A 16,223-nucleotide genomic window follows, 5' to 3' on the forward strand; every position below is an offset into this window, starting at 1 on the left:
TTTGTTTTACGCTGTCCTCTGTCTTTCAGAAAGAATTGGACACAGTGAAAAGGCTTCTAGAAGAAGAACAGTCCAGACGACTGGCTGCTGAAGAGCAAGCTAAGAAATTAGAAGAGGAGAAACAGGCCAAGCTTGAAAGAGTCAAGGACTCCCTGAGACATCTGGAGGCCGAAGCCTCTGAGCTCAGAGAGACTCTTAAAAAGACTCAGTGCGATAAAGAGAATGCCTTGGAAGCCTTGGAGCGCCAACAATTTCAAAAGAACGAACGGGACTTCGAAATGGAAATTTTGAAACAGACTTTAACGCAGTGTCAGGAAGAAAAAAAGAGCGCTCTCACTGCATTGTCTGATTATGCCGTCACATTAGAAGAGAGGGACAAGCAGATCAGTGAGCTTAGAGAAAATATTCAAGAGTGCACTGACGAGAAGCAGAATGCTTTGACTTCGGTATCAGAGCTCCATGTGGCTGTGCAAGAAAGAGATCGTGAAATCAAGATACTAAAAGAAACTGTGCTACTGATCCAGCAAGAGAAAGAGACAGCTGCCAGAACCTTACAGGAACAAATTCAAAGTACTAAGAAGACAGAAGAGCGACTGTCTGTTCTAGCAAAAAGCCTGGAAGAGTGTGAAAGTCTGAAGGAGAGTGCGCTGAGAGCGAAAGAAAGATGCCATATGCTTGTCGCAGAGAGAGACCAACAAATTAACACTTTGAATGAGAGTCTTAGACTCTCTGACGTAGAAAGGGAGAGACTTTTGGAGCAACTTACTGTTGAGACTTTAGAGTCATCCCAGAAGCATTCCTCTCTATTACAACGTCTCCAGCAATGCCAAGTAGAACGAGAAGCTACGGTCAATGCTCTAGGAGAGCGCAATAAAGAAATTAAGGACTTAAGAGACCGCATAAAAGAGCAACAGATTGAAACAGAGAACCTGAGAAAGGAATTAGTTCAGCAAACTCAGTCTTTAGAAGAAAGGGACTCGCTGATTGAGTCTCTACGATTAAGACTTGTAGAGTGTGAATCTGAGAAGGATGCTCTGGTGCTTTCAATAAGACAGTTTGAACAGAATCTGCAATCATTAAAGGAGACCCTTCAAGAGTGCTTTGAGGACAAGGAGAGATACTTCAACTTATTGCAGTCTCAGAATGAGAAGGTACAAGACAGAAACCAAGAAATAGAATTGCTGAAAGAGGGTGTCTTGTCTGCCCAAAAGGAAAAGGAGATACTTCTACATGAGCAGGAGTCACAAAAAAGCTCCTGGAAAGAAAGGGATGCAGCTTATGCATCTCTGCAAGAGATTCTGCTGGAGAACCAACAGACAATGGAAAACCAGGTGCTGATTATCGAACAGCAAAAAAAGGATATTATGTCCTTGAAAGGGAGCTTAGAAGGATACCAGAAAGAAAAGTCCAATGCACAGACAACAATTGTGAGTTTGGAATCTCAGATAGCTTCCATCCAAAGAGAGGCTAGGGTGGAAGAACAACGACTGAGAGAAGAAAAAATGGAGAAAATTCAAACCCTGCAAAAGAAAGAGGAGGATATTGAATTGTTGGAGAAACAAGCCCAAAAAGATCGTAGGGATCAAAACGAGAAACTGGAGGAACTTTTACAAACTGTCAGCGAGAAGGAGAATGAAATGCAAAGTAAACTTTCTGAAGCTCGCCAAGAGAGAGAAAAATTGGAAGAACGGATGGAAAAAGACATCCAGTATTTGAAAGAGAAAAATATAGAATATGTTCAAATCTTGAAGGAGAAGGAGGAACAACTTGAAGCATTGGAGGAAGAAGCGCAACGAGAGCGCAGAAGTCAAAATGAGAAGCTGGAAGAGCTTACACAAACTATCAGAGATAAGGAGAAACTCTCAAAGGAAATGCAAAATTTTAAAAGGGAAAATGAAGAGTTGCAAAGCAAACTTTCCGAAACGCTGCAAGGGAGAGAACAATTGGAAGAACAGATGGAAAAAGACATCCAGTATTTAAAAGAGAAAAATATGGAATATGTTCAGAACCTAAAGGAGAAAGAGGAAGAACTTGAATCATTGGAGAGAGAAGCCCAAAGAATGCGCAGAAGTCAAAATGAGAAGCTGGAAGAGCTTACACAAACTATCAAAGAGAAGGAGAAACTCTTAAAGGAAATTCAAAATCTTCAGAGAGAGAATGAAGAGTTGCAAAGCAATTTTTCTAAAACTCTGCAAGAGAGAGAAAAATTGGAAGAACAAATGGAAAACGACATCAAGCATTTGAGAGAGAAGGTAATCGAACATGTTCAGACCCTGAAGAAGAAAAAGGAAGAACTTGAAGCATTGGAGGAACAAACCCAAAGAATGCGCAGAGGTCAAAACGAAAAGTTGGAAGAGCTTACACAAACTGTCAAAGAGAAGGAGAAAATTGCAAAGGAAATGCAAAATCTTCAGAGAGAAAACAAAGAGTTGCAAAGTAAACTTTCTAAAGGTCTCCAAGAAAGAGAAAAAATGGAAGAACAGATGGAAAAAGACATCCAGTATTTGAAAGAGAAAAATATGGAATATGTTCAGAACCTCAAGGAGAAAGAGGAAGAACTTGATGCGTTGGAGGAAGAAGCCCAAAGAATGCACAGAAGTCAGAATGAGAAGCTGGAAGAGCTTACACAAACTATCAAAGAGAAGGAGAAACTCTCAAAGGAAATGCAAAATCTTCGAAGGGAAAATGAAGAGTTGCAAAGCAAACTTTCCGAAACTCTGCGAGGGAGAGAACAATTGGAAGAACGGATGGAAAAAGACATCCAGTATTTAAAAGAGAAAAATATGGAATATGTTCAGAACCTAAAGGAGAAAGAGGAAGAACTGGAATCATTGGAGAGAGAAGCCCAAAGAATGCGCAGAAGTCAAAATGAGAAGCTGGAAGAGCTTACACAAACCATCAAAGAGAAGGAGAAACTCTCAAAGGAAATGCAAAATCTTCAAAGGGAAAATGAAGAGTTGCAAAACAAACTTTCCGAAACTCTGCAAGGGAGAGAAAAATTGGAAGAATGGATGGAAAAAGACATCCAGTATTTGAAAGAGAAAAATATAGAATATTTTCAAATCTTAAAGGAGAAAGAGGAACAACTTGAAGCCTTGGAGGAAGAAACGCAGCGAGAGCGCCGAAGTCAAAATGAGAAGCTGGAAGAGCTTACACAAACTATCAAAGAGAAGGAAAAACTCTTAAAGGAAATTCAAAATCTTCAGAGTGAGAATGAAGATTTGCAAAGCAATTTTTCTAAAACTCTGCAAGAGAGAGAACAAATGGAAAATGACATCAAGCATTTGAGAGAGAGAGTAATGGAACATGTTCAGACCCTGAAGCAGAAAAAGGAAGAACTTAAAGCATTGGAGGAACAAGTCCAAAGAATGCGCAGAGGTCAAAATGAAAAGCTGGAAGAGCTTACACAAACTATCAATGAGAAGGAGAAAATTGCAAAGGAAATGCAAAATCTTCAGAGGGAAAATGAAGAGTTGCAAAGCAAACTTTCCGTAACTCTGCAAGAGAGAGAAAAATTAGAAGAACAGATGGAAAAAGACATTCAGTATTTAAATGAGAAAAATATGAAATATGTTCAGAACCTAAAGGAGAAAGAGGAAGAACTTGAAGCATTGGAGGAACAAGTCCAAAGAATGCATAGAGGTCAAAGCGAGAAGCTGGAAGAGCTTACACAAACCATCAAAGAGAAACAAAAACTCTCAAAAGAAATGCAAAATCTTCAGGGAGAAAACAAAGCGTTGCAAAGCAAACTTTCAGATACTCTGGAAGAGAGAGAAAAATTGGAAGAACGAACCGAGAGAGAAATCCTGTCTTTGCGAGAGAGGGAGCAAGAACTTTTGCAGTTGATTCTGAAGAAGGAGGTTGAGTCGGGGGAAAAGAGATTGCAGTTTGAAAGAGAAAACGGTGTCTTGGCAGAAAACATCAAAGAACTTTTGCAACTCTTAAAAGAAAAAGACATTCAAAAAGAACAAAATGAGGAATATATAGTAGAACTAAAGAGCGAAATAAAAAAGGTTCAGCATGTTCTACAGGAGAAAGAGGGAGAGATAGGAAAGGAAAAGATCCAGAACAGTAGAGATGTCATGACACTAAAACAAAGAATAGCGGAACTTTCCCAAGCACTGACTCAGAGGGATATTCAAGATGAAGAGAAAGAAGGGCACATAAATGCTCTGAAAAAGCGAATAGGGAAACTTACCCAGGATCTAGCCGATAAGGAGAGTGTTGCAACAAAAGCAGAAGAGGACAAGAAAGTAGTGGAGGAATGGATCAGTGAGCTTTCTATGTCCTTTATTGGGCAGATGTCAGAAGAACAGGATGGAGGCCGATCTCTAACAAAGAAATTAGAATTACTTCAGAAAGCATTAAAAGAAATGGAATGGCAAAAAGAAGTAGAGAATAGGGAGAGAGGCAAATTGATAGAAAGACTTTCACATTTGTCTCAGGCTTTCAAAGACAAGAAACAAGAGCTAGACCAGGCAGAGGGCAATATGAGAGCTTTGAAGGAAACTATGGAAAGACTTGTAACAAAAGAAGAAGAAGTAAAACATAGGGAACAACAGTATGAGCAAGAGAGGTTATCTTTGAAACAAACAGTGGCTGAGCTTTCCCAGGAATTAACGAATAAGAAGAGGGAGATGCAAGAGAGAGAACTTGATGTGAAATATCTGAGAGAACAGGTGGAAGAACTTAGACAATCTTTGATGGGCAGGGATCTGGACCTGAGCGAGATAGAAAAACACATGGAGGAAGACAAAACGGCCCTGAGTCAAAAAATATTGGAACTGTCTCAAGCTTTAAGAGAAAGGGACATACAAATAGAAGACAGAGAACTTCAGACACACCTTTTTAAAGCCAAGATAACAGAACTTGGACAAGAGTTGCTAAACAAAGAACAAGACATAAAGGAGAATGCAGAAAAAAATGAACAAGAAAGGATATTCTTAAAGCAGAGAATTACAGACCTTTCACAGTCTATAGCAGATATGAAACAAGATGTAGAGATGAAGAATGTTGAGATGACCTCACTAAGAGAAAAGGTTGAAGAGCTTGAAGAAAATGTCCTAGACAAAGAAACAAAACTGATGGAGAGGGAGACCAAGATGGCGGAAGATCAAAGATATAGACAGAGATTTACAGAACTTAACCAGTCTTTAATACAACAGAAAAAAGACGAGGAAGAGAGAGAGTTGATCATGAAAACACTGGAAGAAAATTTAGAAGAACTGAGGCAAGCTTTACTTGATAAGGAAGAGGAAGCGAAGGAAAAAGAGAGGCAATGTGAGGTAGAAAAGACTACGTTGCATGAGAAAATAACAGAACTTTCCTGGTCTCTAAGGCAGAAGAAGAGTGAAGTAGATGAAGTAAAGTTTGATATGATGTCTCTGAGAGACAAGGTCGAAGAACTCAGATTGGTCCTAGAAGAAAAAGATCAAGATATAAAGAAAGAGGAGGAAGAAAAGAGAACCTTAAAACAAAGGATAAGAGAAATTTCTCAAGCTCTCTCAGAAAAGGAGCAAGACTCAGCAGAAACCAAACTTGAGGTGAAATCCTTGAGAGAGAAAATTGGAGAACTTAGACAAGTCCTGGTAGACAAAGAGCAAGAGATGTTGGAAAAGAGGAGGCACGCCGAGGAGGAAAAGAAGTCCTTAAAGCAACTGGTGAGAGATGGTTCAGAAGCCCTCCTAAAGAAAGAGCAAGAAGTTGATCAAGCTAAAATAGAGATAACATCTCTCAGAGAGAAGATTGGAGAACTTAAGCTAACTCTGATTGCTAAGGAGCAAGACCTAGAAGAAGAGAGGAGACAGCATGAGGAAGAAAAGAGGTCTCTGCAGCAAAAAGCAAGGCACGTAACCCAAACTCTCCTTGAGGAGGAGGAAGAAAAGAGAACCTTAAAACAAAGGATAAGAGACATTTCTCAGGCTTTTTCGGAAAAGGAGCAAGACAGGGCAGAAACCAAACTTGAGGTGAAATCCTTGAGAGAGAAGATTGGAGAACTTCGACAAACCCTGGTAGACAAAGAGCAAGAGATGGAGGAAAAAAGGAAGCAGAGTGAGGAGGAAAAGAAGTCCTTAAAGCAGCGGGTGAGAGATGCTTCAGAAGCCCTTCTGAAAAAAGAGCAAGAAGTTGACCAAATAAAACTAGAGCTAACAACTCACAGAGAGAAGATTGGAGAACTTAGGCTAACTCTTACGGCTAAGGAGCAAGACGTAGAAGCAGAGAGGAGACAGCATGAGGAAGAAAAGAGGTCTCTGCAGCAGAAAGCAAAAGACGTTACCCAAGCTCTACTGAAGAAGGAGAGAGAGGCCAATCAGCATGAACAAGATGTCAAATCTCTCAGAGAAAAGGTTGGAGAACTCAAACATGTCATAGCAGAAAAGGCACGAGCGTTAGAACAGGAAATGATTCAGAATGAAGAAGACAAGGAGTCTCTACAGCAGCAACTGAATGACCTTTCTCAGGCTATTTTTGAGAAAAATCAAGTAGCTGAGGATTCAAAATGTGAAATAAAAGGCCTTCGAGATAATGTGGCAGAGCTTCAGCTGGTTCTGTTAAATAAAGAAAAGGAGGAACTTCTAAAAGAAGGGGATAGTGAAGAGGAAAGAAAAGCCTGGAGTCAGAGAGTAATGAAACTCTCACAGGCCTTACTGGAGAAAGACAGAGAAGCCGAAGATGCTAATAAGGAGATAAAGTCATTAGGAAATAAAATAGAAGAGCTGAGGCAAGCTCTAACAAATAAAGAGAAAGAGACTAAAGAGTTGTCAAAAAGGGTTGAACACGAGACTAATTCACTGAGGCAAAAAGTTGCAGAACTTTCTCAAACTCTAATAGACAAAGAGAGAGACTCTCAGAAGACTAAGAATGAAATAAAATCTATGACAGAAGCCAATGAAAAAATTGTACAGATCCTGAAAGATCGAGAACAGGAGCTCAAAGACAAAGAAAAATTTAGCGAGGAGGAAAAGTCCGAACTGAGATGTGAAATAGTGGAACTTTCCCAGGCTCTTGTGGAAAAGGAGAAAAGCGCAGAGGTAATGGAGCAGGAGTTAAGACTTAGGGGTGAGAAAACAGAAGCTCTTGGACAAGTCCTGTTAGATAAAGAGCAGGAAATGAACATGAAAGAGATAGAAAGACTGTACCTGAGACGGAAGGTGGTAGAGCTTTCTCAGACAAGATCCGAAAAAGAGAGGCAGGCAGAGGTGACCGATGTGGAGATGAAAGTGAAAATCGGAGAATTTCGACAAGTTCCAATAAACCAAGATCAACAAATGGAGCCAAAAGATGGACAAGAACAGTCAGAGACTGGCAAAGGAATGCAGTTTCTGGGTGGGAACAGAGCGAACCTGGACAACCAGCAAGAGGAAATCAAAGAACAAGGAATGAACATTCAATACACAAAAGAGGATATAAAAGTATATAAGATGGAGGAAGAAATTAAAGCTCTTTATCATGAAAGAGAAGAATCCAGTAGGAGAGAGATGATACTCAGACAGAAGCTTGAAAAGACAGAAACTGCTCTAAGAAAGATGGAGGCTGATGAGATCTCTCGGAGACAGAGCTCCCAGGAACTGGAGGCTGGGAAGCAAAATAGAAAGGTGAGATGACTGCATTTTGGTGCATATTAAAGTCATATTAAAATTGTTTTTTTTTTTATTTTGTACTTAAAATGAAAGAAGAAGTTTATACTTTAAGTGATATTAAAGGCTTGGCTTTTTTTTACCCCCCCCCCCCTAATGGTTTTGCACAGAGCAGCCCCGATCCTCCTCTTCTTGGGTTCCCTGTCGGCGCTCCTGGCCCCTCCCTCCTGCTGAGTGCCACCAGAGTAGGTGGCTTCATATGGGGGTTCATATGGGGGCACCCGAGCGGGCTCATTCCCAAGCCGCTGCGCTGTGAGTCTATTCACACACAGAGCTGTGGCTATACCCCGCCTCTTTTCTCTCCTAATAGGCTCACTGCCTATGATTGACAGCAGCAGGAGCTAATGCCGCCCGCTGCTGTCTCAGGCTCCCGTGCACATTGTTGGATCCTGATAGGGCTCAGATAAGTATTAGGGGGGCTGCTGCACAATTTTATCTTGATGCATAGAATGCACCTTCTGCCTTTAGAACCAAAAGGAGAAGCTCCGCTTATTTGCATCCTCGTTTCCCCTCCTCCACTACCACATTTGGCACTTTTTAGGGGGGAATGGTTACCTGGTTTTCAGAGGTACCCGCTTCCACTTCCATTCAGATGCACTGCAGTGTTCTGAGCCGGAAGTTCTGAGCCCTCCCCATCCTTCCCCCGCAGCCTTCTGGGACACATCACAGGTCCCAGAAGACTGCTGGACCATTCACAAAGTGCAGCAGGAAACTGTATGTTAAGCCGCAAGGCTATATATATATATATATATATATATATATATATATATATATATATATATATTATCTCACAAAAGTGAGTACACCCCCTTACATTTGTGTAAATATTTTATTCTATCTTTTCATGTGACAACACTGAAGAAATGACACTTTGCTACATGGTAAAGTAGTGAGTGTACAGCTTGTATAACAGTGTAAATTTTCTGTCCCCTCAAAATAACTCAACACACAGCTATTAATGTCTAAACTGCTGGCAACAAAAGTGAGTACACCCCTAAGTGACAATGTCCAAATTGGGCCCAATTAGCCATTTTCCCTCCCCAGGGTCATGTGACTCGTTAGTGTTACAAGGTCTCAGGTGTAAATGGGGGGCAGGTGTGTTACATTTGGTGTTATCGCTCTCACTCTCTCATACTGGTCACTGGAAGTTCAACATGGCACCTCATGGCACAGAACTCTCTGAGGGTCTGAAAAAAAGAATTGTTGCTCTACATAAAAATGGCCTAGACTATAAGAAGATTGCCAAAACCCTGAAACTGAGCTGCAGCACGGTGACCAAGACCATAAAGTGGTTAAACAGGAAAGGTTCCACTCAGAACAGGCCTCGCCATGGTCAACCAAAGAAGTTGAGTGCACGTGCTCCGCATCATATCCAGAGGTTGTCTTTGGGAAATAGAGGTATGAGTGCTGCCAGCATTGCTGCAGAGGTTGAAGGGGGTGGGGGGTCAGCCTGCCAGTGCTCAGACCAAACGCCGCACACTGCATCAAATTGGTCTGCATGGCTGTCGTCCCAGAAGGAAGCCTCTTCTAAAGATGATGCACAAGAAAGCCTGCAAATAGTTTGCTGAAGACAAGCAGACTAAGGACATGGATTACTGGAACCATGTCCTGTGGTCTGATGAGACCAAGATAAACTTATTTGGTTCAGATGGTGTCAGGCGTGTGTGGCGGCAACCAGGTGAGGAGTACAAAGACAAGTGTGTCTTCCTACAGTCAAGCATGGTGGTGGGAGTGTCATGGTCTGGGGCGGCATGAGTGCTACCGGCACTGGGGAGCTACAGTTCATTGAGGGAACCATGAATGCCAACATGTACTGTGACATACTGAAGCAGAGCATGATCCCCTCCCTTCGGAGACTGGGCCACAGGGCAGTATTCCAACATAACGACCCCAAACACACCTCCAAGACCACCTCTGCCTTGCTAAAGAAGCTGAGGGTAAAGGTGATGGACTGGCCAAGCATGTCTCCAGACCTAAACCCTATTGAACATCTGTGGGACATCCTCAAACGGAAGGTGGAGGAGTGCAAGGTCTCTAACATCCACCAGCTCTGTGATGTCATCATGGAGGAGGGGAAGAGGACTCCAGTGGCAACCTGTAAAGCTCTGGTGAACTCCATGCCCAAGAGGGTTAAGGCAGTGCTGGAAAATAATGGAGGCCACACAAAATATTCACACTTTGGGCCCAATATGGACGTTTCCACTAAGGAATGTACTCACTTTGCTGCCAGTGGTTTAGACATTAATGGCTGTGTGTTGAGTTATTTTGAGGGGACAGTAAATTTACACTGTTATACAAGCTGTACACTCACTACTTTACATTGTAGCAAAGTGTCATTTCTTCAGTGTTGTCACGTGAAAAGTTATATTAAAATATTTTTTTTTTAAATGTAAGGGATGTACTTACTTTTGTGAGGTACTGTATATACACACATACACAATCACATTATGTTGCTTTTCAGCCTGAAATGCAGACAGACACAGCTTTTGTTTTATCCAGCTGTATTTCTACCATAACATCCAAGTGAAAGATAGAACTTTAACATGTCAGAAAAAAATTAAAAAACAATCAAAAATAGAATCACAGAGTTTTGAGAAGTACCCCCCCCCCCCTTGTGTCAGTATTTTGTTGGACCCCCTTTTTGCTTTAATTCCAGCATTTAGTCTGTTGGGATTTATCTCTACTAACTTTGCACATCTAGACTTTGCAATATTTGCCCGCTCTTCTTTGCAGAACTGCTCAGGTTCAGTTACATTTGATGGTCCCTGCTTGTGGATTGCAGTCTTCAATCGTCCTCCAACCACTGTGTGCTCATTGGTGGACATTCCCTGCCTTCTCCTCCAACCACTGTGTGCTCATTGGTGGACATTCCCCGCCTTCTCCAACCACTGTGTTCTCATTGGTGGACATCACCCCCCCTTCTCCTCCAACCACTGTGTTCTCATTGGTGGACATCACCCCCCCCTTCTCCTCCAACCACTGTGTGCTCATTGGTGGACATTCCCCACCTTCTCCTCCAACCACTGTGTGCTCATTGGTGGACATTCCCCACCTTCTCCTCCAACCACTGTGTGCTCATTGGTGGACATTCCCCGCCTTCTCCAACCACTGTGTGCTCATTGGTGGACATCACCCCCCCTTCTCCTCCAACCACTGTGTTCTCATTGGTGGACATCACCCCCCCCCTTCTCCTCCAACCACTGTGTGCTCATTGGTGGACATTCCCCACTTTCTCCTCCAACCACTGTGTGCTCATTGGTGGACATCACCCCCCCTTCTCCTCCAACCACTGTGTGCTTATTGGTGGACATTCCCCGCCTTCTCTTCCAACCACTGTGTGCTCATTGGTGGACATTCCATGCCTTCTCCAGCCACTGTGTGCTCACTGGTGGACATTCCCCGCCTTCTCCTCCAACCACTGTGTGCTCATTGGTGGACATTCCCTGCCTTCTCCTCCAACCACTGTGTGCTCAATGGTGGACATTCCCCGCCTTCTCCTCCAACCACTGTGTGCTCATTGGTGGACATTCCCCACCTTCTCCTCCAACCACTGTGTGCTCATTGGTGGACATTCCCCACCTTCTCCTCCAACCACTGTGTGCTCAATGGTGGACATTCCCTGCCTTCTCCTCCAACCACTGTGTGCTCAATGGTGGACATTCCCTGGCTTCTCCTCCAACCACTGTGTGCTCATTGGTGGACATTCCCCACCTTCTCCAACCACTGTGTGCTCATTGGTGGACATTCCCTGCCTTCTCTTCCAACCACTGTGTGCTCAATGGTGGACATTCCCCGCCTTCTCCTCCAACCACTGTGTGCTCATTGGTGCACATTCCCCGCCTTCTCCTCCAACCACTGTGTGCTCATTGGTGGACATTCTCCGCCTTCTCCTCCAACCACTGTGTGCTCATTGGTGGACATTCCCCGCCTTCTCCTCCAACCACTGTGTGCTCATTGGTGGACATTCCCCGCCTTCTCCTCCAACCACTGTGTGCTCATTGGTGGACATTCCCCACCTTCTCCTCCAACCACTGTGTGCTCATTGGTGGACATTGCCCGCCTTCTCCTCCAACCACTGTGTGCTTATTGGTTGACATTCCCCGCCTTCTCCTCCAACCATTGTGTGCTCATTGGTGGACATTCCCCATCTTCTCCTCCAACCACTGTGTGCTCATTGGTGGACATTCCCCACCTTTTCCTCCAACCATTGTGTGCTAATTGGTGGACATTCCCCTTCTTCTCCTCCAACCACTGTGTGCTCATTGGTGGACATTCCCCACCTTTTCCTCCAACCATCGTGTGCTCATTGGTTGACATTCCCCATCTTCTCCTCCAACCACTGTGTGCTCATTGGTGGACATTCCCCACCTTTTCCTCCAACCATTGTGTGCTCATTGGTTGACATTCCCCGCCTTCTCCTCCAACCATTGTGTGCTCATTGGTTGACATTCCCCACCTTCTCCTCCAACCACTGTGTGCTCATTGGTGGACATTCCCCGCCTTCTCCAACCACTGTGTGCTCTTTGTTGCTGTGTGCTTTGGCTCATTGTCATGTTGGAAGGGAAACCTTCTTCCCATGGACAACTTTCTGCCAGCAGATTTTCCTCAAGAATTTGATGCTTTTTTGCCCCATCCATTTTTTCTTCTATCCTGACAAGTGTCCCAGTTCCTCCTGCGTAGAACCTCCCCCCCCCCCCCCCATAACAGGATATTACCACCCCCCCATAACAGGATATTACCCCCTCCATGCTTTACTATAGGAATGATGATGGTTGGATTTATGCCAAACATATCATTGTGGTGTGGAGGCCAAATCATTCCATTTTTTAGTCTCATCTGACCAGAAAACCTTTTTTCACGTGGACTCAGAATCTTCACGTTGCATTTTGGCAAAGCTCAGTGGTGACTACATGTGGCCTTTCTTGAGGAGTGGCTTTTTTCTTGCACCCCTCCCCCCCATACAATTTGAGAATTTGTGATATTGGTGTCACATGCACACAATGACCAGTCTTTGTCAGAGTTGCTGTAGGCCTCTTGGCCGCCTCTCTGACCAGTTTCCTCCTGGCTCTTTCATCCAGTTTGGAGTGACGTCCTGATCCAGGGAGGGTCTGTGTTGTACCAAATACCTTCCACTTCCTTATAATATTCTTTACTCTGCTTGTAGGCATTGATAAAGCCTTTGTATCCATCTCTTGACTTGTGCCTGTCCACAATTTTTTTCCTGGAGATCCCGGTGACAGCGCCTTGCCACCCATAGGTGATTGTTTGCTTCATTTGCACTACCAGGGACTGAAATGCTCCAGGAAAGCTCTTTCCATGCTGAGCTATTCAATGAGCACATCTGATCACTGTTAAGCCAAATGGCTTTGTGTGCCATTGGGAAGCTGATTGGTTAGCTACACCTGATTGAGTTTACAGGTCATTTTTAGGAGGGGGGGTTCAGTTGAAGAGGCCGTTCTATATATACTTACACTTAGACTTTAAAAACTTGATTACGATAATGACTTGTGAATGTATGTTGTCATACTGTTCTGAATACATTTCCTCTATGCTGCAGGGTTTGCCAACTGTCAACACAGAGCCTCCAACAAGTAGTGATAGTCTGCAGAAGAGGCTTGAGGTCCTCCATGAAACAATGGCTCGACTGGAGAATGATAAATCCTCCCTGGAGAATCGGAATCTCAAGCTGAGTGAGACTCTTCAGGAAGTGAGTATAAACTTCATCCATCGGTTCACTGGCCTGGTACACAATAGAGTGCATCCGGAAAGTATTCATAGCGCTTCACTTTTTCCACATTTTGTTATGTTACAGCCTTAGGCTTCATGTACACGGGACGTTAGAAAAAACGTGCTGCAAAGCTAGTTCTGATGCTGGGAAAAAGCAGCTTTCAGTAGCTTTTTCCATTGGTGTTATTGCACGTTTGGCCACGTTGCTTTTAGCAGCGTTTTTTCTGCCTCCATTCAAAATCAATGGTTCCCTATGGGAGCCTATTGATTTGAATGGAGCGACTTGCGCTGTGAGAATCTTGAGGGGGAAAAAAACTGCGTGGGGGTCCCCCCCAGGTTCCAAACCAGGCCCTTCAGGTCGGGTATGGAATTCGAGGGTAGACCCACGCCGAAAAAACGGCGTGGGGTTCCTCCCTAAAATCCATACCAGACCCTTATCCGAGCATGCAGCCCGGCAGGGCAGGAAGGGGACGAGCGAGCGCCGCCCCCCCCCCCGGACCATACCAGGCCACATGCCCTCAACATGGGGGGATGTTTGGTGCTTTGGGGCAGGGGGAGCTCTGTACCCCCCACCCCAAAACACCTTGCCCCCATGTTGATGAGGACAAGGGCCTCATCCCCACAACCCTGGCCGGTGGTTGTGGGGGTCTGCGGGCAGGGGGCTCATTGGAATCTGGAAGCCCCCTTTAACAAGGGTGGCCCCCCAGATCCCGGACCCCCTCCCTATGTGAATGGGTATTGGGTACACTGTACCCCTACCCATTCACCCCATAAAAGGCAGTGTATGTAAATAACGACAGGAGACGTTTTGGAGGGTTTATTAAAAATCTTCATCCGATCTTTTCTGCTCTGGTCTTCTCTTCTCCTCTCCACTCTCCTGGTCTTCTGCTCTTTTGCTGTCCGCTCTTCTGCTGTCCAATCTTCTGCTTTTTTGTTGTCTGCTCTTTTGCCCTCGGCTCTTCGGCTCTTCTTCCTCCGGTCCTGGTGCCTCCTGTTTCCACTGATCATCCTAGAGATGTTTCTACAACTTTTTCCACCTGTGGTAAATCCAGTTGATTGGACATGATTTGGAAATGCACACACCTGTCTATATAAGGTCCCACAGTTAACAGAGTGTGTCAGAGCACAAACCAAGCCATGAAGTCCAAGGAATTGTCTTTAGACCTCCGAGACAGGATTGTATGGAGGCACAGATCTGGGGAAGGGTACAGAAACATTTCTGCCGCATTGAAGATCCCAATGAGCACAGTGGCCTCCGTCATCCATAAATGGAAGAAGTTTGGAACCACCAGGACTCTTCCTAGAGTGGGCTGTCTGGCCAAACTGAGCGATCGGGGGAGGGGGGCCTTAGTCAGGGAGGTGACCAAGAATTGATGGTCACTCTGACAGAGCTCCAGCGTTTCTCTGTGGAGGGAAGAGAACCTTCCAGAAGAACAACCATCTCTGCAGCACTCCACCAATCAGGCCTGTATGGGTGTGGCCAGACGGAAGCCACTCCTCAGTAAAAGGCACATGACAGCCTGCCTGGAGTTTACCAAAAGGCACCTGAAGGACTCTCAGACCATGAGAAACAAAATTCTCTGCTCTGATGAAACAAAGATTGAACTCTTTTCCCTGAATGGCAAGCGTCATTTCTGGAGGAAACCAGGCACCGCTCATCACCTGGCCAATATCATCCCTACAGCGAAGCACGGTGGTTGTAGCATTATGCTGTGGGGATGTTTTTCAGCAGCAGGAACTGGGAGACTAGTCAGGATGGAAGGAAAGATGAATGCAGCAATTTACAGAGACATCCTTGATGAAAACCTTCTCCAGAGCGCTCTGGACCTCAGACTGGGGTGAAGGTTCATCTTCCAACAGGGCAACGACCCTAAGCACACAGCCAAGATAACAAAGGAGTGGCTATGGGACAACTCTGTGAATGTCCTTGAGTGGCCCAGCCAAAGCCCAGACTTGAACCCGATTGGACATCTCTGGAGAGATCTGAAAATGACTGTGCACCGACCCTCCCCCATCCAACCTGATGGAGCTTGAGAGGTCCTGCAAAGAAGAATGGGAGAAACTGCCCAAAAATAGGAGTGCCAAGCTTGTAGCATTTTTTACTTTTTTATTTTTAAAAAATTTGCAAAGATTTCAAACAATCTTCTCTCACGTTGTCATTATGGGGGATTGTTTGTAGAATTTTGAGGAAAATAATGAATTTAATCCATTTTGGAATAAGGCTGTAACATAACAAAATGTGGAAAAAGTGAAGCGCTGTGAATACTTTCCGGATGCTCTGTATGATAGAAGTAAGGTTAATACAAAAAAGGGCACATGTATAGGCCCACAGGCACAGCTGTTGTTAGAAATCATGGGGCTTCGTACAGCCTACCTGACAGGGCCCCCACTTGAAGATATCAAATTATATTTTCATAAAAAATACACTAAAATCAATATTAGTGCATGCAAAACACAACAAAATTCCTGCTAACACCGTTTACTATGCTTCAGTGATAAGTGTACACAGGAGTGATCAGTACTGATTGATCACTGTGTTCATTCAGGAAAGGAAGGGGACGGTAAATATGACCTATTTACCGGCCCCTTCCCCCACTCTCCATTCTGAAATATCCTCCCCCCCCCCCCCTCGTGTGCCCACAGCAGCGATTCCAGAGGGAGAAGAGAGGAGGGAAGCCAGTAGGCACTGCAGGGGAAATGGGCACATAGGGGGGGCCCAAACAACAGGGGTATGGGGGTTCAGATGCTAGAACCAATTCCTCTGCAGCGCAGTTGGAGGGAGAGAGAGGAGGAGAAGGCAGCAAGTGGAGGCAGAAGAGGCCGGTGTCTGCAATAAGGCAGTACAGCCGGCTCCCCTGC

General features: G+C 44.5%; 1 protein-coding gene across 1 annotated transcript in view; it reads left to right on the forward strand.

The window, feature by feature from the left end:
- The window catches only part of LOC309564159 (uncharacterized protein), a 162,261-nt gene that overhangs the window by 132,491 nt on the left and 13,547 nt on the right, over positions 1 to 16,223 (forward strand). The window contains exons 14-15 of the mRNA XM_082268787.1: positions 30 to 7,595; positions 13,195 to 13,344. Of these exons, the coding sequence (XP_082124913.1) occupies positions 30 to 7,595; positions 13,195 to 13,344 (7,716 nt within the window). The remainder of the gene's footprint in view (positions 1 to 29; positions 7,596 to 13,194; positions 13,345 to 16,223) is intronic.

Source organism: Pelophylax lessonae, assembly GCF_965119305.1.
Source record: "Pelophylax lessonae genome assembly, chromosome: 9".
NCBI classification, from domain to species: domain Eukaryota; kingdom Metazoa; phylum Chordata; class Amphibia; order Anura; family Ranidae; genus Pelophylax; species Pelophylax lessonae.